We start from the raw sequence: 23424 nt of genomic DNA on the forward strand, positions 1-23424 counted from the left end.
GCCCATCAAGGAAACTACACACAATGGGCCAACATCAGCGTGTACTAACAGTGTGTAAGAGCTGGATGGCCAATTGTCATAACAGCAACAACACACTTACCCGACTTGAGGGCAGGAAGGGAAGAAACCACGAAAATGGCTGCCCACCAGTGTCAACGATGAAAAAAGAGCTTAGAGGTAAGGATTGTATTCAACAGGGATTACTTTATGCTTATTTTTTGGATTTAACATGATTAGAGCTCTGAAGGATGTGATCTTATAGATTTCTTTTGGGCTTCTGGAACTGGAGAGGAGAGAACAGAAACAAAAAGCGTATCAGTAGACTTACCCCCACCGCCACCACTCAACAAAAAGTGTACCAAATTCTCTAGATATAATTTTAAGATAGTCTAGGTACATGAAAGTGAAAGACTTTTGACATTGATATTTAGGAAGAGGACGTCTTTTCCATTTAGAAAATATTTTAATAATAATATGTTATTACCGTTTACATTATATTCATGAGTATTCCCGACCAATAAAAAGAAGGTTGACCATGTCCTAGGCCTAGGCCTAGGTCTACTCTCTATCCTATAGTCTATAGATCTAAGATAGTATCTAGAGTTCTAACTTATCGTCCATAGTCCTTGTTTATTAGTATTAGCTTTTTGATTGCGATATTTTGAATTATCTTAATTAGACAAACCCGTTGTGAATTGAATAAAAATAGTGGGTGTGTTAACTAAAATTGATGCGACATAAGAATGAGTACTGAGTAGTCTATTACTATTAAATGAAAATGGTTCAGCAGGTCAAAAGTGAAAGGCAAAGGCAAAGATCTCCAACTCTAGTGAAGTGAGAACTGATGATAGCTGATGGTTGGTATATGATGGACACCCTGGTAGAATTTTATTCCTAATTCACATTAGTTTTCTTCACATTGACATGAAGTCCCCCTAACTTCTCTGTTTTCTTGACAGAATTTATCAAATAAGTGATTCTGTTCGGGGAAACGGTCATTAGAACAGTGTCATCTGTGTAGCACAATTTATACATGTTAGTGCCCTGGATCTGGAGACATATTAATCAAAATCAAATCAGATCATTCAGTACCTTTCTCATTATTGCCTCAGTGTCTGCTAAATATTGATATGGAAAGTATGAAACCTTCTCTTACTCTACACCTCCCCCTATACGACACCACGATGAGAATAGGCCTCAAAAGTCAAATGTTGTCAGCCCATGCCATTGTCAACAAACAAGAAATTGAAGCTGTCATATTTTGACCACATTAAAATACATGCTTCAAAAGCTTTACATGGAGGGCAAACAGAGCAGGGGGAGGCCAAGGAGGAGGTGGTCAAGACACAGCGGACTGGATGGGGAGAGCAATCTGAAAACAGAGGCCGGACACATGGCACAGATAAAATCCGGAAAGGAGTTCCATCGGGCTGTTCCAACAAGGATCTGCCTTAAAATAGAATTCATATTATTGTAAAGACGATATGAAAAGTACACCAGGCAAAGATTCAACCAGCCATTTCCATCTTCTCTTAATTTCTACCTCTATTTCTACTTTGCCTGTCATTTCTCATTGATCTGCATTTCTAATTTTGTCATGCCATTTAATTTATAGTATTCTGCTCAAGGTCTGTACTTTATAACTTGTGTTCTTATTCAACGCCGTTTTCTAAGCCATACACCAACACTCACTGTTTCACATTGGTGTTCTGGGTGGGGATCCTGACCTCCCATAGTGGGCAGGGAGGTACATGCTGTGTCTTCTATCCCCTCAACCCGTTTTCCAATTGTTTCCTGTCGTTGTCTTGGAATGAGTTAACTTGGTTTTGTCCTGGCCCTGACCAGAGTTCCTTGGCTGGGAGGGAAACAGTCGAATGTATAGTTAAAGTTTTGGAAGATGATATTTTTTTCCTTGTAAATCATCTCTCTGTTATGCATTGTATTATGTTTAGTTTACATATTATATTATATGATTTGTAAACATTTGAGTGTATTCCTCTTAGTTGGGACCTGTGCTTGTGTCTGGATGAGACTGTTAGGTGATCTCAAACTAAGTACTTTGACGGTGTGCTCTTGGAATCTACATCTGTTCCCTATTTGAACCAATTCCCCTGTGTCTCACCTTTTCTTTTGTGCTTTAATTGTAATTCTAGAACTTTTTACTGTCCCATTTTCTTCCTTTTTACTGGCGCTGATATGACCTTAATGTGTTGCAAGCGCCGTAAAACCCTTAAAAACATAAAACAAAACATTGGTGTTGAACATTTTTCTTTTTGTTTTCCTTTGTATTTCTTTAGAGGATCAAATTCTTTTTCAACTCAATAAAGGCTGCTCTTGCTTTACCTGTCCCAGCTTTAACACCCCTCTCTGTCCCTCCCTTTTTGTCGACTTTGCTACTAATAGTAAAGCTTATTATTATTATGTATTGGCACTTATTTATTTTCATAATTTTACGATCAAAGAAATGAAGTTAGACTGATACAAATCTTTTCAGCCATCAATGATCTAAATCGGTGCAGCAATGGTGTTTTTAGGTGCACTCAAAAATAGGTCAGACTTTAAAAATAATATACATATTATATACATAAAACTGTTAACTTTTTATGTCTTTGTACAGTTACTCTATAAGGACTTGGCTTGGTTATGTCAATGCTTTTTTTGTTGGTGTCCTTTGTGATGAGTGAGTAAGCCTGTTGTCTTCATCTTTGTGGTTCTCCAGTCTATTTTCGTTCTTGTTACAGGTAAACAGACATTATGAGGTTTGCAAGTGGAATCGGTAGTCTGATGTCACACCACCCAGCAACGGTGGCCATCTGGTTCTAATCTGGCCATATGGTTCTAAACAAAGAAAATCATTACTTTTTATTCTTCGTGCGGGCTAGAACTTTTCATATTCCTTGTGATCTGAATGTGTAAAAGTCGAAACGTGATCAAATTTATGGTATTTTTTTCCCTCTGGATACGCTTTTATGCTCGCAGAAGAAATATTTCATACGGCGTCCGCCATTGTTCCGATAGTTTAGAGCCAGTGTTACTAAGTTACCATTCGTCATTAGGAAGGAAGTGACGTTATGACTGTTGAAGAGTATAGACACACTATAAATCTGATCATGTTTTGACTTTTACACATTCTGATCAGAAGACATATGAAAAGTTCTAGCCAGCATGAAGAATAAAAAATACTGATTTTTTTTGTTTAGAACCATGATGGCTGCCGTTGCTGGGCGACGTGACATCAGACTATTGAATCCAATTGGTGACAGTTTGAACCCTCCCATCCCTTACCCCACTTCCAGCACCCTTGCAACATCACCACAAGTGGACTGAGTCCCCCCCCCCCCCCCCCCCCCCCCCCCCCCCCACACACACACACACATACACACTCACACACCCCATCCCCCACGCGCCGCACCGTTTCAATGAGCTGGTGAACTTGGAAGACTTAATGACGGACATGCATTGTCTGTTTCATCATGGAGATGTTGATTGTTTTGTGCAAGGAAGTAATGTGAGGAATAGAGATGACTGAGATGTGAATCATGCGTTACTCTCAGAGCATTTTGATGGTATCCGCTAACAGTGTTAACCCTTTCAATCTTTTGTATTTTTAAAATGGTACTTTTCTTTTTAGTTATTAACTCATTTTCTTTTACTTTTTTAATAATTTTTAAGTAATGGTCGGAAAATTGACCATACTTTTCAATGGACTCCTTTTTTGGTGAGCCTGCTTATAAAAGGGTAAATTTATATAGTAAATATTCTGTTTTGAGTCCCAATTGTGTATAGCCGTATCATGCTTGTAGCCGGAATGCTTCTAAACGGAGACGACTATAATCATGATAATAATCATTGCAATGACAACAATGTTCATAATAATAATGATAATGATGTTGATGATAATAATAATAATAATGATAATAAAGGTTAAATAAGGATAATAATAATGGGAGATAGAGCATGGAATGAGTGAGATGTATATCGGTTGTATAATAATACAAAAAAAAAACAAAATAAAACCACACACACACAAACAAATCAAAAATTTTCTCTTTCCTTAACTGCATGACTCATCTTGCTCCTCTTTTTCTCCTTCTTTACTGTCAGTTTTGAAGGGAGTTTTCAGTTCTTTCAATGACTTTCAGTATTTTCAATGATTTGGTTCATGAGTGATCATTTTTTATTGACTTGACATTGATGGATCACTTTTCAGAGCCCTGGGGCTGAGGGGTGGCTTTGCCTTTTAACACAAAGACTCTACTACAGTTGTAATAGTTATAGTCGTGGTGGTAAAAGTAAAATACGTGGGTGTGGGGAGAAGGAGGGGGGGGGGGAGTGTTCAGTCATGCATGGTGATGTGCCTTTAGACAGCCTAAGTACCATTCATTACTGTTTTATTGTATCATTTTAAAGGCCTCTCTCTCTCTCTCTCTCTCTCTCTCTCTCTCTCTCTCTCCCTCTCTCTCTCTCTCTCTCTCTCTCTCTCTCTCTCTCTCTCTCTCTCACATATGGGGGGTAGTGGAATGGACACATCTTTTTGATATAAACCAGAACTTTAAAAAAACGAATCTAATCAAACAAAATGAAAATTGGAAGAGGAAAAAATGAAATCAATAACTGAAAAGTTTTAGTTTATATTGTTAAAAAATGTTCAGTGTCTTTATGAATTTAACTTAATCACTTATTAATGCTGTATCAGTTATTTGTGTTCATTTGAGTAGTTGGTAGTGGAAATAAATAACACCACTGAGTTTTATTTGTTAGTAACAGAGATTTTGATTTAAAATATGCTTTCACTTTCCCAGTGATTTTTCTTACAATTACGGACTACAGTATTATTTTTTGTATTGCTGAGGGAAGGAAGGTTTTGCACCCATATTAAACATTGTTTTACCTTTTTGTTAGAATTTTTAAGATACCGATTTTCAGACACTGAAGGAAAATTTTAGACAATTCTCAGTTGTTTCTTACCCATAGCAGTTTTAAGATACCATCTTGAAATATCTATCAAGTGATTGATTGACAGTGTCAATAATTTTACCTTCTTTATTTTCTTTAACGGTTACAGTATCAAGACAAAGTTGACGGATGTGTGATTTTGTTGCCCAAGGCCGCCACTGTCACCTACATCTCCTTACCGAGATTATCTCAAATTAACGATAAATACCTGGAGGGGGGTGAAAACTGAAAGGAAAGAATAGGTAGTGATAGAGTCATCCTTGATTTGGAAGTGAGGGCAGTTCAGATCACCCCACCACCACTACCACTAAATGGGCACTTCCATTGAAAATGGGGGAGGGGGCGGGGAGGACGTTGAACAGGAGGTCATACCATGGACCTGTGTGGACGAAACCATTCGCAAGGAGCTCATCATTAAACTGAACCCAGAACATGCCATGTCAGGGAATAATTGGCGAGGACTGGCTGGACTGTTGGGTTATACCACTGCCCAGATTAATGTGAGTAGTTCATTTGTTGAAAATTCTATTTATAATATATCAGTAGAGAACTATTTCTACTTGGCATACAGTTACATGACTAGTTACTTGCTATTCCTTTAGATGCAAAATTTTTATGTGTTTTTGTATAAATTTAGGAGTAACACATGATAATCATAGCAGCCAAAAGATAATATTCACAAAATATTTTTTATTATGTGTATTGCATTGGAAAAAGATCAAATACATTCATTGCTCAAAGTGGGCTGTTACATGGTGGGTTTTAGGCATTTATCACTGTTTAGCCAAACAGACATACATTTTAAGCAGATTTGTTGTCTTGTTCATGCTGCTCTGTAGTTAAAAGACATAATTTCATGAAAGACGATATATTGCTTTTAAGAAGAAGCTTTTAACTAAAAGAAAATAATCATCTAATAGAATTTTCATTGAAATAAGTGTTAAAATTACCAAGGAACTTCTTTGGTATGTGATTATGTTTTTGAATTCGGCGAAAATCCTCATTACTTATCTTTATCTTTTTGCAGGCAACTTAGGAAACAAATACCTCTGTCAGTTAGGAGCAATAGTGTGGCTATGTGGTCTTTTGGTATGACACTCACTTTTGGATCAGAAGATTCTGGGTTGAGTCTTTGGAAAAGGCTCTTTACTCAGATTCTTGCGCTTCAGGTGTAAAATGAGTACCTGGCTGTTGTCGCTGTAAAAAAAAATTGTAATATCGCCAAACAGGCATCACGTCTTGTCCTACGTGTTAAGTGTTGGTGATGGCTACGGACCCCTTGTGAAATGCTTTGAGGACATTTATTGGATATTGTCTATATATATAATTACTCAAATAGTTGTAGTTTTTTTTCATTTGGAATTCAGTTGGATACATTTTCTGACATATATAGACGCTAATCTTCCTCAGGAAGAGGTGTGCCCTTGTAAACAGTTTGTGATAAAGTCAGTCATAGTGTAGAGAACTGAAAAATTAGACCTGAAAATTGAAATTTGGCTCATTAATTTCTACATTTGATTTCCCTACTAGGTTTTTATTGTGGAATCAATTGCTTTTATTAATTTTTTTTTTTTTTTTCTTTCTTTTAAAAAAAAAATTGTTGAAGGGGAAATCCTTCTTTCTAAGTGAATTAAATGACACTTTTCCTCACTGACCATTTGACAAGCATTCATATGTAACACTGTCAGTATGAAATATTTTACTTGTCTTGGGTCTATCAATTATTTTATTATGTGTATTACACCGGACAAAGATGAAGTACATTAATTGAGTGGACCATTAGGTTGTAGGTAATTAGACATTAGGCAGTTACCACTGTATAGTCAAACAGCAGACCATGACAAATTTATAATACTGTAGATTACAAGGCAGGTAAGATATTTGCTGACATACATTTTAGGTGGATTTGACATCCACACTTTTGCTCCCTATTTTATTGAGTGTTGCTATCTTCAGTTAAGTACACAGTGTTGCAGATCTATAAAAGAGATTGCCCATGATCCTTTAGACCTCTCATGATATTAACGATAACGCTCATCTCTGATTTTCACAGGCCATTGAATCAGAGAAAGGGAACAGCACCAGGGAGTTTTTCAATAGTTATAATTTAGTAGGGGATTCTTCCTTCAATGATGTCTACCAAGCTCTTAAAGAAATGAATAGGCGAGATTGTGTAACTCTCCTGGACAAATGCCTGCCAAGTAGGTCATAAGGGTTATTGTTAACATAATCATCATCATCATCATCATCATCATCATCATCATCGTCGTTATCATCATCATCATCATCATCATTATCCATCCTGACCACTGCAACCACAAGAGACCTAATACTCGTGCAGGTTATATCCGAAATCTACACTTTTTATCTCAGCTCAATTTTGTGTAATTTTCTTGTCATAATTTTAAAAATATTAACACCAATATACAGAAATATATGAAAGAATTTTTACGTTTTAGTAATAGATCTGTAATCAAATCTTCTACTGCTATTAATATAAGTATGATTGTGAATCTTGTATTTTGGGAGGATTTAGAATTAAAATTCATGGTTATCTTCTTTTTTGTTTGTTTTGAATTTTAAGATCATGAGTTGAAGATCAAATGGAAACCATTGACACTATGTAACTGGTTCGGATGATTACCCATTGAAAACAATCTTGATATTGCAAATTATCCTCTAAGGTTGCCTGCCAGTTTTCAGCTAACAGGAGGAGTTGTGTTCTTGAAAATAAAGTCTTGAGGATTCCCAATAATTGCCATTTTACTAATTATTTATATTTAACAGTGAGTTAAATCTTTTATGAATGAGGGGATTGATTTTCTTCCCGATGATTGAGAGAACTATAGCAACACACATTGATATAGATTATGAATGGATAAGGCATTGCTCTTTTGGTATCTCTTCTTTTATTTTTATTGGACAAGACTGTTAATCGGTAATTTGTAATATATAGATGCAAAAATTATATTTTCACTGATTCATCATTCTCAGCTCAGATTAAATGTTTCATTTGATAAACATGTTCATTTTATTATTTAATGTTATTCTATTACAGGGATAAAACAAAACCTGAAGAAAGAGAAAGAAAACGCCAGGTTGCTAGAGCAAGCACCACCATGTCACTACCACTATTCTCACAACCCCCAGCATTCGATTGGGGTTGGATCATGTGGGGGGTGTTCGTGCGGCTCACTACCACCACCAGCACCACAGCAGCTGTCCCATCACCACCCTGTATGCAGCATGCCACCACCACTTCACACAGCCGGTCATGACAGCTACAACGGTCATCGTAGTGTTGGAGGGGTCTATCCCAGTAGCCCATGCTGTCACATGACCCATCATCCATTACAAATGCCTCCCCCAACTGCTGGCTGTATGGCAGCAGCAGCTACAGTTATGACCTGTGGCGTCCATTCCCCTACAAAAGCTTGGTAAAACATATCATAATTTTCACCATAGAGGCTAGCAAAAGATGATATATTTTTTACATATCTGAAAGTCAAAGTTACTTAAAGTAACTTTCAATGTGAGCACTATAACCTCTAAATGTGCTCAAAGTGATTTAGGAGAGGTCCCAAGCCAATGGCAACACTGAACATGTAAGACAAGACGTTCAGGCTCTATTATTTTTTCTTTGGGTAACAACTGTGTTACTGGCCAACTTTTCATTTTACACCTGAACTTGGTAAGAAATGTGAGTAAAGAGTAAAGGGGTCTCGAGTCTTATACCTACAGGCCAGGTTGCAAGCAGAATGTCATATTAAGAGACCACAAAGATCAGAGTTAGAGTTGATTAGAGGAAATCATGAAAAAGACATTTTGCATAGAACTGACACTCACCATAAAATTATGCTTATTAAAATATTAACAATTTGAAATTCATTTATGCCATCTTTCTAACTCCAATGCTATATTCCATTTTAAATCTGTTCTTACACTGTTGTCCTTACTATGGGACCTGCATGACGACAAGGGTTATTCCAACAGATAGCCCTTGGCAGTGTTCACTGCGTGGCATTTTCCCCTCTGAGCGGTATTTCAGTGCTAGGTCAACCTGACCCCATTAGTGGGGTCAGCCCATGGGTGGAACAGGTAGCGGTCAGTAGGAATCTGTGATGCCCCTGATGGTAATTAATTGTTGCAATATTTTATGGTATTGCTCAGTTGCTAACACAAATATGAAAATTGTTCCCTCACCACAAGCAAAGCAAAGGTTTCTTTCATCATATGCCATGGTTGATAATAATTTATCCTCTTAAGGCTGCTCATAAGAGAGGTGTCAATTTAGTGGTTTTTGAGCTATCAATGAAATTAATTTGTTGTAATTTGCATGTCAATAATTCAATTCCCAGCGGCAGAAAATGATTGAAACAAGCATCATTATAAAGTAAAAATGATGATCTTGACACATGCCAAGTTTTGTTGTCCGGGCAGTAAAACCTTAAAAGATATGAATTTTTTATTGTAAATTTCTTATTTGGCATGACTTGGTGAGATCCTTATTTTCTCTCCCATAGTACTCCATGCCATGAATTATGTCCAAATATCAGTTTAGGAATAAAATATAAACCATTAGACGAAAATAATACTAATATTATTTTTTAAGCATTTAACTGATTTAAATATTATGAGTTTTGGGCACATTTGAAAGCCAACTTTTTAATGGCTTGATAACTTTTTTCTATACTTAAATCCCTTATGATTCAAGTCAAAATTATATTTTGATATGACTGTTAGGCATTATAGTTTGAAGATGTATACGGTACTGCTTTTGTGTGGTTGTCTCAGGAAATGCCGACTTTATAGTGTCATATAGGTGTCAATGTTTAGGGTATTCTTGCATGTTGAATAAGTAATATATAATGTAAGTTCAAGTTCTCCTTTTGTGCACAAGTGAATGTGTTAACTTTTTATAGACTGAAGCGTCCAGATATATATGGCAGTGATTTCCCATAAATTAAATGATCTTGCTGTGGTATGCCTGTCGTGTTATACTGATTTGACTCTGGTTGTTATTCAATTGTTTTATCTCTAAATTTGACTGACTGGAATTCAATGGTATATCAGATGACTTTATAAGACAATGACTAAATGTGTATTCTTGGAGGAAAGGAGATGATTCTATATAAACTATATGGACAGTGTGTTCGTTTTGAATGTAGTTGGTCAATAAGGAGAAAAAGGTTACTACTTGGAATAAACTATATGCCCTCATAATTTTGAATCCTCTTTTGTCCACATACTATGTCCGTCTGTTTGAGCAAATCATTTAATTTAACAGTACCAGTGCTTAGTGTTAGTTGTAATTGATGATTGATACTGCAATATTTGTAGCATGTCCAGTAACCTTGTTGGGTGATTGATTTTTTTCTTGTAAAGAAGTCATACTTTATAGGCAGATTGATAGTAAATTGAGAAATTGACATCATACACAATATTAGTTTTTAGTTTTTACTGGTCAATAAAATATTATCTTTATGAGTTATTTTACCACATAAAGACATAAATCATATCAATTTACTGTTATGATCAACACAACTGTTTGAGAGGAACGGAATTGGTAAAAACAATATACAGAACTTACAAAACCATGAATAAATCAAGAAAATCAACTGCCAATATGATAATATTGCACAGGAACATAGATGCATATATGTACTTTTGATATTTATTAAAATTCTTGAGATACTGCCGCTGAGTTTTGAATAACAAATTTTTTATTTAAGTGCACTATAATTTACAAGCACTTAAAATTAGATCAACAATTTGTGATATTCAAAGAAAACTATTAACCACAAGAATGTCAAATTTTCACTGATGTTTAGAAAGACAACTGATTTTTCAAATCAAAATATTGAAGTGAAAGAGTCTGTTATTGTTTTCCCGCTATACAGACATATTATAAGACCATAAATATCCATAATTGCCCCCATTGGACACGGCACTGCCTGATACCAGTTGAACTCCAATGACCTCATGCAGGTAGCGAGCAGGGAGGGTTATTGGTCCCTTGGGAGTTCCAACTGAAATAGCGCTGATTCCACGCAGTGTGTTGTTTTTTTAAATTTATAGGCGGTATCGATGATCTAAAGAAAATTAGAATTTCCCTTTCAACTAGTACTGCTTTTTGTCACATGATATGTATGATCGTATTTAAAAAATGGCTAGAACAGTTTATTAAAATTGCACACATGTCTGTAGCTTTACAACAATATCAATACAGTTTCCTTTCAGTGATAAAGCAAAGACACATAAAACCTGTTCCATCAAAAATTACACACATCCAGTCAACACTCTTACATAAATGCACAAATCATGTTACATAAGTAGGGGTAGGATTCTCTTCAGAATCTGGGACAATCATTTTTCAATCTTTGGTTATCATATTTTATGTTTTGAGTCCTTGGAAAAGTAAATACTTGCAAAGATTGTGTCAGAACTGATCTGATAGCAAATTTTCTTCTGAAATTAGTCTTGGGGAGTCCCACCCCTGGCATAAGAATAAACTGTCAATATGCTTTGTATGTTCGTACTAATCAATTAAGCATTGCATTGTGTATCATGCACTATAAACAGATGGCATTCATAAGACTATACCCTCGCTATCTCTTCTACTCTTCCTGTATCATCAGACCTGTAAATCATCTGACTGTATGTTTTACATCTTGACTATAATCGGAATTCCAACTTACCAGTATTATTGAAAAGTAAAAATATATTAGTATTAGCCAAACACTCTTATCCAACTGCTAATTTTAGCATCCTCCCACTACTACAACATCATCATCATCATCATCATCATCATCATCATCATTGTCAATTTACAAACCACCTAGATTGCTTCATTTGAATATCCAAGACATATCTCAGCTTTTTAATGTATTTATTTTCGTTTGTTTTATCCTCAGCTCCCATACTACTTGTTCCGGGCAACAGTCTTACACCCCTGCCCACCTTCAAATGGACATATCACAAACAATTCCTAAGTGCTCCGGTTCCTATTATTACTCATCAGGTCCTTCAACTCCATCAGTTAATCATTCAAACTTATCCTTTCCCGACCAGCCTCACAGTATCAACAACAACAACAACAACAACAATAATAATAATATGAGTGCCACTAGCCCTACCACATGCCAGTATTATAATGTCAGAGATCCATCCTGCAGTCCCAATGTCTTTGCAGAGACAAACAACAAGCCTTTCAATTTTCCAGCCTCTGGTAAGTACACAAGATTTTGCAGGATTTTGAGGTTGGTGGGGATTACTTCAAGCGACAGGATGGAGGGGAGGGTTGGATTGGGGTGGAGGAGGAGAAGGGAGGGGGGGAAGGGGAGAGAGAGGATGTCCTATAGATAAAATTCTTCAATTCATGAATCATTCAATGTTACTTTTTAAATCTTCTTGTAATGAATACGGAAATATGAGAAAATGAGAACAAATTCACAAATTGGTAAATGTACTTCTGAAAGAAAATCTAATAGAAAAGAAGGTGATATTAATCTGCTAGAAAATGTGGACTGTAAAATGTAATAATAAAAGTAATATTTCTCTGCCGTTGATCTGGTTTTATAGTAATGTATTTATGTTTGCATTGTTGTTTGTTGGTGGCTGAAGAAGGGTTTATAGCCCGAAATGTTCCATGTTTGGTATTTTGTTCTTTTTCGAATGAAGCTGTTATCTTCATTTTTGTTTATGATTTTTAAAAGAAATGAAACAGAAAGTGAATACTAATTTATTTTAATATGATCTAGATGTCACTGGTCAGGTTCCACACATTACGTTTTTTAATCTGTTATGGTCTGTTTCGTTATATATAATATTCCAAAGCCAAGGTCAATCAATACACATGTTGCATGTCCAATTAGTCCCTTCAAGGTGTATGCAGGTGATGTGGGATATCATTATAATATTATGGTGCCAGGGAGAGGGGGGGTGGGGGACGGTCATGACTGAATTATTATATGCGTCCTCCATTACGCTGGTAGTGTTAGTGCTGATTTTAATTTCTTTTATTTTTGATATTTGTTAGGAAAGGAATGGCTATGTTTGCATCCTTAGAATTGTCAAATCCTTTTTGGCAAGGGATGTTGCTTCTCTGGTCCCCCCCCCCCCCCCCCCCCCCCCCCCCCCAGAGGGTGAGGTCTGTTCCTCCAGCCCTCAGGGATTGGAATCTAGATGCCTAATTTTCAGGGTCAGAGATTTTTTTTTTTTTTCAGTGGCACTCATTCACTCTCAAGCAGTAATCTTGTGCCCGATGGTCTTAGATTAAACATTCAGATGATGTCTATTTCTATTCTCTGTTTTAACCAACGTTCTTTGTCTTATGTTCCTGAGACCTTGCTTGAATTATAGATCTATCCTCTTTCGACCGTCCCATTATTTTCTATTTTTAGTGGGGTGATGATGACCTTTACGGCTTGCAAACATTGTAAAACTATGAAAACAGACAGATTGAGGCTATCTAGTTTGGCCCAAACTCTGCCTTGTGTCTTTTGCTTGTTATTTTTAGAAGTTTACGTTGTGAAATTTTGTAAGTACAATTTGGATTATTGGACAGATTGGCTACAAAATGCAACCTCAAACTCGTAGATCATTTGGCATAAGTACAGTATCTTGATGACTCATTAAAAATAAAAAGTTAATCAAAACTTTGAATTTGTTTGGCTCTCACATTCACGTCAATTGATGATAGTTCACTCATTTTTATCTGCGTTTCTTTTTCTTTCTAGGTCAACCTGTTATGGTACTAAACAGTCATCAAATGGCGGATGGAGGGAGAGGCCATGCCATGGGTCAGAGCAACAGTGTCCATAATATGGAACATGGTAAGGCAAACCTGCCACCTATATAAATTTCATTGTTATATACAGATTTTTTGGTATCCAAAATTATTGAATAAAAAGTGATAAAAGTTGTAATATTTTTATTCAGATGAACTACTTTTCATCAGTTTTGAAGCTTTTTTAAAAGTGATAATTCATAGGAATAGAAATTAAAAATATTGCGTTTTCATTTGATACAGATTTTTATATCTTCATGTTTGGATTTTTTTCAAAAGATGTACCGAATTTTTACTTGGTAGCCATGACAGGTCTCGTAAGGAGGATTCATTTTTATCTGTTTTCCAATTAATTCAGATTAAAAAGATGAAAGAAAATTAAAATAGACTAAATTGTTCTCTTATATGTACTAGTGAATAGTAAAATAAACATTATGTTATGTTGTTACTTTTAATTTTTATCATTACCTTATAGATTATCAAATACTTAATACGTTAGTTTTGATAAAATAAATTTAGGCCATTCAATTTTCCAGTTAAATGTTTATACTTAATTATTCCTGGTTTGTTTAAAGACCAATTGTCTTAAATGTATATTTGTGTTGCCTGATGGTCAAAATGAGATATAATATATTCAATTCCCTGTGATTCTGCCTGCATTTTTTTAGGCCAAACAAAAACAAAACTGTACCAGAGAACTTAGAAATTGTTTTTCTGTTTTCAATTTTGATCCTTGATATATTCAAGATTTAGATATTTCAAAAGTAAGATTATAATCTGAATCATCTTTTGTACACTAAATTAAAATATTATGCATCTGAATTCTCTGATGACTTCTCTTAACTTTTCAGCTCTTAAAAGCCTCATCTTGACATCTTTCTGTTTTTTAAAAATGTTTTTTTATCTTTCTTATTCTTTATTTAATCAGAAAGCCATCATAATATATTCCTTGCTGACAACAATGGTGATTCTGATCATCAGCTGTCCAGCAACATCAGTAATCAATTACACAGCAATGAAAACAACTCGAGTTACCCATCATCCTCCTCCATGCCTTACTATGATGATGGTGATAGTGGAGGTAGAGCGGACTTGCAGCTGCATGCATCTCATCATGATCAACATCATCGTCATCACCACAGCAACCACTATGGAACGGGAGGTGGTGCTTTTGGTGGAGGAGGAGGAGGACAAGTAGGGGGTGTAGCAGCCGTCGATGCAGCAGCTGCGGCTACTAAAACTATGAGTCACCATCAGTCTGTGGTGGTGGACTCCAAGAAAAGCCTTCAGAAATTGACAGAGATCTCAAAGATGCCAGATAAATATCAACCTACCAAGGAATACAAAACGTTTGTTGCTGATCAAGATGTAGGTACCACTTATTGTTTTCTTAAACAATATTATTATTATTATTATCTGTGAAAAATAAAAAAATCCCAATATAATTCACAGTGCTGATGGTTTTCCTCTGATCCGTGGAAAACCATGATTTTGGAGTCGGTGGAGGAATTTCTTCCATTTAAAAATTTACCACTCCCCCTATCAAATGTACTGGCAGTGGGCAAAGTATGATTTGGAAATTATATTTACATATCAATTGGATCTAGAATTCAAGCATATTGACGGGTCAAGTTGTTCTAATAATGATAATATGCTTTAGTTTTCTGAAATCTAATTTGTATTTTGGTTGCGCAGATTTCTCATTCAGATTTGGCAGCAATGAAGTGTATGAGAAACATGGTTTAAATCTATGCATTGATCATTAAATAATGTACAGGTTACGAAATAAGATTGAGGTCAAATCGTTCAATTATTGAAGCAAAGGTCATAGGTTTAAATCCAGTTAGAGAGAGGACTTTGGGTGTATAAAGCTGGATCCAAATCAAACAAAAAAACTTCATTTATTTTATACTCTCTTCCTTGCTTTTGAAAATGCTTTTAGTATTTTGAGTTTCATTGGTCAGAAATGAGAGAATGTTGATGCATCAGCCAACATGGGGAAATTTGAGAGACACGCTCCTATTTTTTCCCCACTTAACAATCATTTCCAGTATTGACCTATGAGCTGTATATGAAAAAAAAAAAAAGTTTTTTGAGGAGTTTATACAACACAGTAATATTAATAATCAGAAATTAATTGTTTAATTAATAATGTGATATGTGTTTATGTGCGTGTGTGATGTGTTTATGTGCGTGTGTGTTGATTATAACATGAAGAAATAAATCTCTCACTTTTACCATTTTTATCTCAGTTGGACAGTGCAAGGCTTAGAAATTAAAATTTTAGAAGAAGCTTCTCATCTTGTGTATCACGATATTTCTTATTTGACTCGGGCAGGTTGAAAACAAGAGACAACGCAGCCGCTCATCAAGAGGCAGTGGTAATGGCAGCATCATCAGTAGTAGTAGTGGCAATTCAACAACTTCTTCGTCATCCTCTTCTTCTGGCCAGTCTGCAGGTGCTGTTGCCCCAAAGGTAAAAACCTACGTCCATAAGAAAAACATTTAGAATTAAAAAAAAAAGTTTTACATTTGTCTTAAATTGGTTGATCTGACTTGGTCTGGAAAGTAGAGACTGGTTATTGACTCCAGATGTGAAATATCTCTTATTTATGTATTTAACAGCATATGTGTAGAGTGTATAGTAAATGAAAATTTGCTGTTATTTAAACCCTTTAATGGTGAGAACATGATGATGATGAAAATGACAAGTCTCACCTTCTGTGTGTCAAAATCAAGAAACCTGAGCTTAAATACCTTGTTATATTATATGATACAGATGATTAAAATAACAATTTGTAGTTGATGGATTATGATAAGAATAATAATAACGCATAACAAAGTCTTATTTTTTAAATATGTACATGTTTTTCTAGATTCAAAATTGGCAGGATTAATATTTTTTAAACTCCAGATTGGGATTTTTAATTTGATTTTATAAATAACATTCTAGTGGAAAATCGATGAAAATACAAATGTTTTTGCAAGAACTAGAAAGATGACTAAATTTGATCAATTTTAAGTGACAAATTTTATACAGATAAAAGGATAGAAATGTAGCATTTCAGATTGTAGCTCATTTTTCCTTTTTTATTAAAAAAATTTTTTTTTTCTAATTCAGATTTTTTTATACCTAAAAAAATAGCATATTTTTTTTGCCATCGGCAAGTCTTAATTGTAATGACGACAATGTGATTTCATCTCTTCTGTCTATTCTTTCTATCTGTCTATCTATCAGCATCAGCATCCAAATCAACAGGAGGAGCTACCCCAGATGGCAAGCCTTTCTATTGGGAAGTCACCATCTCTCTCCAATAATATCAGAGGTGAGAAAATAATAATTAATTTTGTCTGGTGTCTGTCTGAATTAAAATATCAAATTTTATTATGTACATTCTGTTCTTAGAGCTGCCAACTTCCGTTTTTTTTTTTGTTTTTTTTTTTCCGAGGATCATCCTTGATTTTTAAAGGGAATAAAATTGAGAGAATTGAGAATAAAATTCTGTTTATTTTTTCCTTCTTTTTCCTCATTGGCAATGTACTGATGTATACACAAGTAATACATCTGATATGGAAGGTACTTTTTATCCTCTGCATGGCAGTTTTCTATTGAATTTCATAACAAAGGCTTATCTTTCGATGTTTTAATGCATCTAAATGCCCATGGCGGGCGAAGTGGCCGAGTGGTTTAGGCATCGCACTGTGACCCGGAAGGACCCGGGTTCGAGCCCTGCTTCAGGCACTTTCGTTTTTTTTCCTTGAGCAAGATTATTAACCCCCAAGTTGCTCTCTTGGACAACATGGGTGTTTCCTGTTGCCATCAGACATCTTGTGTGATGAGTTATCTATATTCCTTCATGGAATGCCTAGGCGATGATATCTTATGATGTCGTGGCGAAAAAGGCATAATAATAATTTATAAATGCCCATGTGAGAAATTGTAAGAAATAAAATTACCTTTTGTAGAATGTATTTAAAAAAAGCTCGAGGAAAGTATCCTCATATTTTAAAGCCAAAATTCTGATTTTTGTAGAGTCCAATCCTGATTGATACAACCATGGCTGGAATATCTCTGTGTTTGGAAATATTTTAAAATGTTTCATTTGGTTTGTTTTTTTGTTTTTTTTCCTTTTATTTAAAGTGTGAGGGCTGGGTGGAAACCCATTTTTATAGGTAACTCGTGTATTCATCATGATAGACATCAAAGCTTCCTTCTTACGAAAAATATCTAGACTTATTTAGAAATACATCTCATATATTTATACAAATATCCGGCTCATAAGGAAAAAAGACTTGGCATACTTGCCATATGTAGGCACAAACAGTCTTTTTCCTTATGACAGCCAATATGGAGCGTTGAATGAATGAATGAATGAATGAATAAATACATTATTTATTGTCCGTAAAAAATACATATTATGCTTACATCTTTTATCCACAACAACTAGTAACAATGACAACAAAATATAAAAGTAAAAGTAATTATTTGAAAAACTAATAATGCATATTTTCTTAATAAAATGGGATTTAAAATCAGTAAGCCCTTTAAGGCTTTTCACCTTTTTTTTGATCATAAGTTCAGACTGACAATTTCCTTTGTATAACCGAACCTGAATATAATCAAATAAATGTCTTTCGTTAGAATAAGTTATTAATGTTAGTGATTAATATTGGTGTAAGTATGTGTGTGTATGTTCGTGTGTAAATGTAAATGTATCTGTGTTTGAGTTTGTGTGCATGTGTGTATGTTTGTTTCTTCATATATGTGTTCTCAAAATTGTTAATGAATGACAATTAATATTGTACAGTGCTGCTGAGCACTTATGTGGAGTTGAGCGCTATATAAATAACATTATTATTATTATTATTATTATTATTATTATTATTATTATTATTATTATTATTATTATTATTATTATTATTATTATCATAACAAGGAACTTTGTTGTTATTTTGCTCTCAATTTTCATTTCATAGAGATTTGATTAAAAAAATTATTTTTCCTCAAAAAATTTGATGAAAAGAAATTTTGAATAAGCAAGTTAATATTTGATTTATCTGTCAAATCATAAAGAAGAATATAAAACTGTCTCTTTTTCAAAGTACTTAAAATAACTGGATTTGGAATACCTGTGTTGTAGTAAACTTTATGGTAGAAAGGTATCCTATCCAAACGGTAGTTAGGAATTGTTAGTGTTGATTCAAGGTTACAGAAATTGGCTTGGTATGCCTCATGGCTTTGAAAGATCACTTATCTTGTGAAAAAATATTTGTAAATGCTGTTTTATCTTCTCAGACATGTGTTCCAATGTGTATGTGACATACAGTAAGGATAACGAAAGCCACAAGATGGAGGTTTTGCGATTGACCATCTTCCTTAATGACAATGAAAACTCAGTGTGGGCAGACGTTGCCTCTGACCCTGCTATGGCTGGACAAAGAGAAGAACCTTATCAACAATTCTATGCTCTGGTAAGGGATTTATCCAAAAAATCTTATCTCTTTTGACATTAGGGTAGTATTTTAATATTCTCTAGCCGTGGGTGATTATCAAAACCACAGGCAAGAAGCAATGTTATCAGAGACACTAGACATATTAGCAAACATTTACTGGGTTGGTTGAGTTGAAAAAGAGAATTGATCCATTTTAGAGAAATGGTGGAGCTCACACACACAGAAAAAAGTGGATTATGAGTCATATTCATGATTTGTTTAATAATCATGATGAATGATATTGGTCTAATATCGTGTCCCGTTCTACATGTTACATGTCATGGACCCTTTTTAAAGTGCTTTGAGCACGTTTAGTGGATATTGCGCTATATAAAAGCTCAATTTTTAAATTAAAGGAAAAAAATTGTTGTTGTCATTAAAATTGTGACTGTAATTTTGAATGATGAGGCAAAGTATAGTTTTTGGTTATTTTCTCTCAATTGTTATCTTTTGTTCAATCTTTACCCATTTCCAACACATTCTGAATGATTCTCTTACAAAAATAGAAATGTCTTTAACTCATGTAATCTAATTGATATTACAATTTCATATCCATTCACTTAAAAAACTGCTCCTTATAGATGAATAAGGCTGTGACAAAAATTTGTTTTTGTAACATTTTGGTACACAAAGACATCAATATTAAGTTATTTTCAAAATCTATTTGACGATTTAGTTTCGTCAATTTCACTGAGTTAAATGTAGAAAAAAAAATATTGCATAAGGCAAATGAATTTGATTATCTTTCCTCTTTGTCTCATTTCTCATCTAGGCTGATTTCATCCTGGTGTGCATATCCCCAAAGTATCTCCTTGACATTGCCAACCCACATTCCTCCTCTTCATCTTTACAATCGTCAACCATCATCCAAAGTGGGTCCTCTTCTTCTTCTTCCACCCCCACGAGTCTTCCCATTCACACATACGAAATCTATCAGATGATGATAAAGGAGCACCATCAGCGCAGTACCTCATTGAAGTCTGCTGCTTCTGCCAATGGAACAAACGCTTCAACACAACTACAGCAGAAGAAGCCGCGATTTGTTTCCCTCTTGTTTGGAGAAACGACCATTGATGACGTGCCATCCTGGCTCAAGAAGAATTACCCAGTGTACCAGTGGCCAAAGGATTACGAAGATATAGGCTGGTTTCTTAAAAAACCAAAAGAGAGAATATGTGCACAGGCCAGTGGATATTATTAACTAAGACAAAGCTGAACATCTGTAATTACTTTTTATGTAAAAACTGCAAACATTACATTTCACTAAGACAGCAGTAACATTGATGCTCCTCAACTCTAGTCTCTGAAGCCCGGGTTCAATCACTGTTATTGCTATTTTGGTGCAAAAATGTATGATAAAGTATTAAGCAGGAACAAAATAGAGCCCCATCTGTCAGGCTGAAATGCTCAAAATTTGGGTTTGGATTTCATGACTGATAAGTATTACGGAATGAAAATAAAAATGGGTTTTGTAGCTGACCTTGATAAATTCAATGATGATCACATTATTTGAAGCCTCACGGTAACAGTTTAACCACAAATAGAGATATAATGGGCTCTTACTTCATTGTTACTTTTCGTGGTGCATTGTAAACTCTTGAATTTCGATTGTCGCTTTCATGAAATTCTGGACTTAATGAAAATCCTTGGAGTATTTTTATGGAGTTTGAACCTTGTGTGACTGAAATATAAAGGAAGGCTAAACTTGTGTTTCTGTTTTCAATTTGCGGAAAAATTAGAAGGCTCTGAGTGAGTGATCGTGGACAAGTTTACAACATCACTGAATCCAGCATATCACAAAACAGCAACATCCTCATTGACTACAATTTTATTAATGTGTTTCATTCATTGCCTGTTTAATTATTGGACAATGTCAGTTTTTTAAAGTAAGTAAGGACTATGGATTGGTTACAAGAACTGATAATAGTATGGTAAAAGTAGATGTGAATTTTTCTGGAGACTACAATCGGTAGTTCAGAGTGTGATTTTAAAAGTCTGGACATTTATTTTTATTGTCATAATATATTATTTGAAAATAAGATGTATTTGACAATGTGATATTATTTGACTTTTTGATTATATGGATATTCATTCTTGTTGATGTCTTAAATATTTATCACCATCTTCATTAGTATCATTAGTGTCATTGTCATGGTCATCATCATCATCATCATCATCATCATCATCATATGCAGCAGTATCAGCAACATTGTAAATATTACAACCGTTATCATTATTGTTGTTACTTCTACTACTACTACTACTACTACTACTACTACTACTACTACTACTACTACTACTACTACTACTACTACTACGACTACTACTCTTACCACTACTTCTACTACTGCTTCTATTCTTACTCCCCTTACTGCCTACCCTCAATGAATCGCACCTCGACGAATTGCTACATTTGTTTTAATCATAAGACTTCTATTAACTTCTATTTATATGCGGGTTATTAATCTCTTTTTCGTTGGGATGACTTTTAGTCAATCATTACATACTTTTGCCTTGCCCATCTCTTTCATTATCATATATCTCTCTACATTTCGTGGGATAAGTAGGTTGACCTGGTTTTAATGGGTTGGGTTTTTGACCTCCCCACTCCCATAGGGAGTAGGAAAGTCACTTACTGTGTCTTCTATACCCCTATTTTCCAACGGGCTTTCTGTCTCTTTGTCTTAATATGAGATTACTTGGTTTTGTCCTTTCCCTGGATATGGTCCTTGGCTGGCGCTCTTTTGACTTTTCATTTTCGTGCTTTTTACTGGTGCTGATATGACCTCAATGTGTCTCAAGCGGCATAAAACCCTAAAAAAAAACCCCCAAAAATGCAACTACAGTAGTTCTATCTCCACTTTTGGAAAATTTTGACATATTATATTACATATGTTACAATCAGATTTTAAAGGGTTTCATCTGACAAAAAAATTGTTCAAATCGGGGAAATTGGCTTAAATGATATGTGCAAAAGTGTTTGCTGAAGTTTATATACATAACAAAAAATAAACTTTAAATCAATCTCAATTTCACCCGGGATTGATCTCAGTCCCTTTGCTTGTGAAGCAAGTGCTCTACCAACTGAGCTCATGAAGATTCAAACAAGTGCCTTATTGATTCACAATATAATGCCACCCTGTATTCACTGCAAGCTTCAATATTTTAGGTCTAGATCTTGAGAGGAGGATATGGATAGTGAGATAGTAGTCGTATTTTGTTAGTGACACAAAACATTCAGATCGTTGGATTGATGATCAGGCCACTGCCTAACTAACTCTTCTATTCCCATTGCTGTTCTTCATCAAATAAAAAAAAGCATTAAATCATTGTGCTACTAAACATTTTACAATTTATTGAAGTAATTTCTTATTTTAGATACTAAAATTGATTTATGAGAAAAATTAAAAATGTAGAATAATTAATGAAACATAGGCTGTCAAGTTAAACATTTGACATGTAGTTGGTGGAATTTCGCTAACGAGGACGTTGGCTCTCTTGGCCAGTGGATTTTTAAACAGATCACAGCCTAGTTATATCTTCTATCCCAACTGGACCATTTGTCCTTTCCATGTGGCTTTGTGTCTTGCTCTGGGATGAGACCATAACCAAAATGTGTTGCAAGCGTCGTAAAACCCTTAAAAACAAACAAGAACGTGACCATTCTATTTCACCTGGGCTCTGTCTGGATTCTTGACTAGAGAGAGAGATGGATTTATTTTTTGCAGGAGATTTTTTAAAAACTTGTACATCATCTCTTCGTTATATAGGTGACGAATTAGGGAGCAGCTACTGGTGTAACTCTCGAGTGCATATGCATGAAAAATCGAACAAATTTGTTCAATTTTCAATGAGGGTGAACTCGAGAGAGTTAAGAGAAAGATCTGAAAAACTATGAAACAGTGCCAGACAAAGCAGAGAGAAAAAAAAAACAAAAAAAAACTATCCCTAAAAATTGGTCTGCCTCTCTTAGGGATCGAACCTCAGACTACCTGATTACTAGTCAGACATGCTATCATTACACCATAGTGGTATTGTTTCATACACACTTTTTCAGCTCAATATCTTCAGTAAATATTTTATCATTAAAAGGTTCACCCATAAGTTTCTTTTGTAACCGCTCGAGTGTGTTGTTTTTGGTGGATATCTGAGGACAGTGGGACTTTTAGAAGGTGGTTTCAAATTAC

General features: G+C 34.9%; 1 protein-coding gene across 1 annotated transcript; it reads left to right on the plus strand.

Annotated features, from left to right (window-relative positions):
* On the plus strand, positions 1-22586 carry LOC144978216 (uncharacterized). The gene is made up of 11 exons (XM_078924008.1): positions 1-177; positions 5066-5456; positions 7010-7157; positions 8015-8393; positions 11871-12184; positions 13695-13790; positions 14673-15112; positions 16083-16220; positions 16983-17070; positions 19041-19216; positions 20010-22586. Exons 2-11 carry the CDS (start codon positions 5268-5270, stop codon positions 20436-20438), a joined length of 2397 nt encoding a protein of 798 aa, XP_078780134.1. The 5' UTR covers positions 1-177; positions 5066-5267; the 3' UTR covers positions 20439-22586.
* The last annotated feature ends 838 nt before the right edge of the window (positions 22587-23424 follow it).

The sequence above is a fragment of the Berghia stephanieae genome, chromosome 8, assembly GCF_034508935.2.
Source record: "Berghia stephanieae isolate SIO BIC M18660-M18661 chromosome 8, UCSD_Bste_1.3, whole genome shotgun sequence".
NCBI classification, from domain to species: Eukaryota; Metazoa; Mollusca; class Gastropoda; order Nudibranchia; family Aeolidiidae; genus Berghia; species Berghia stephanieae.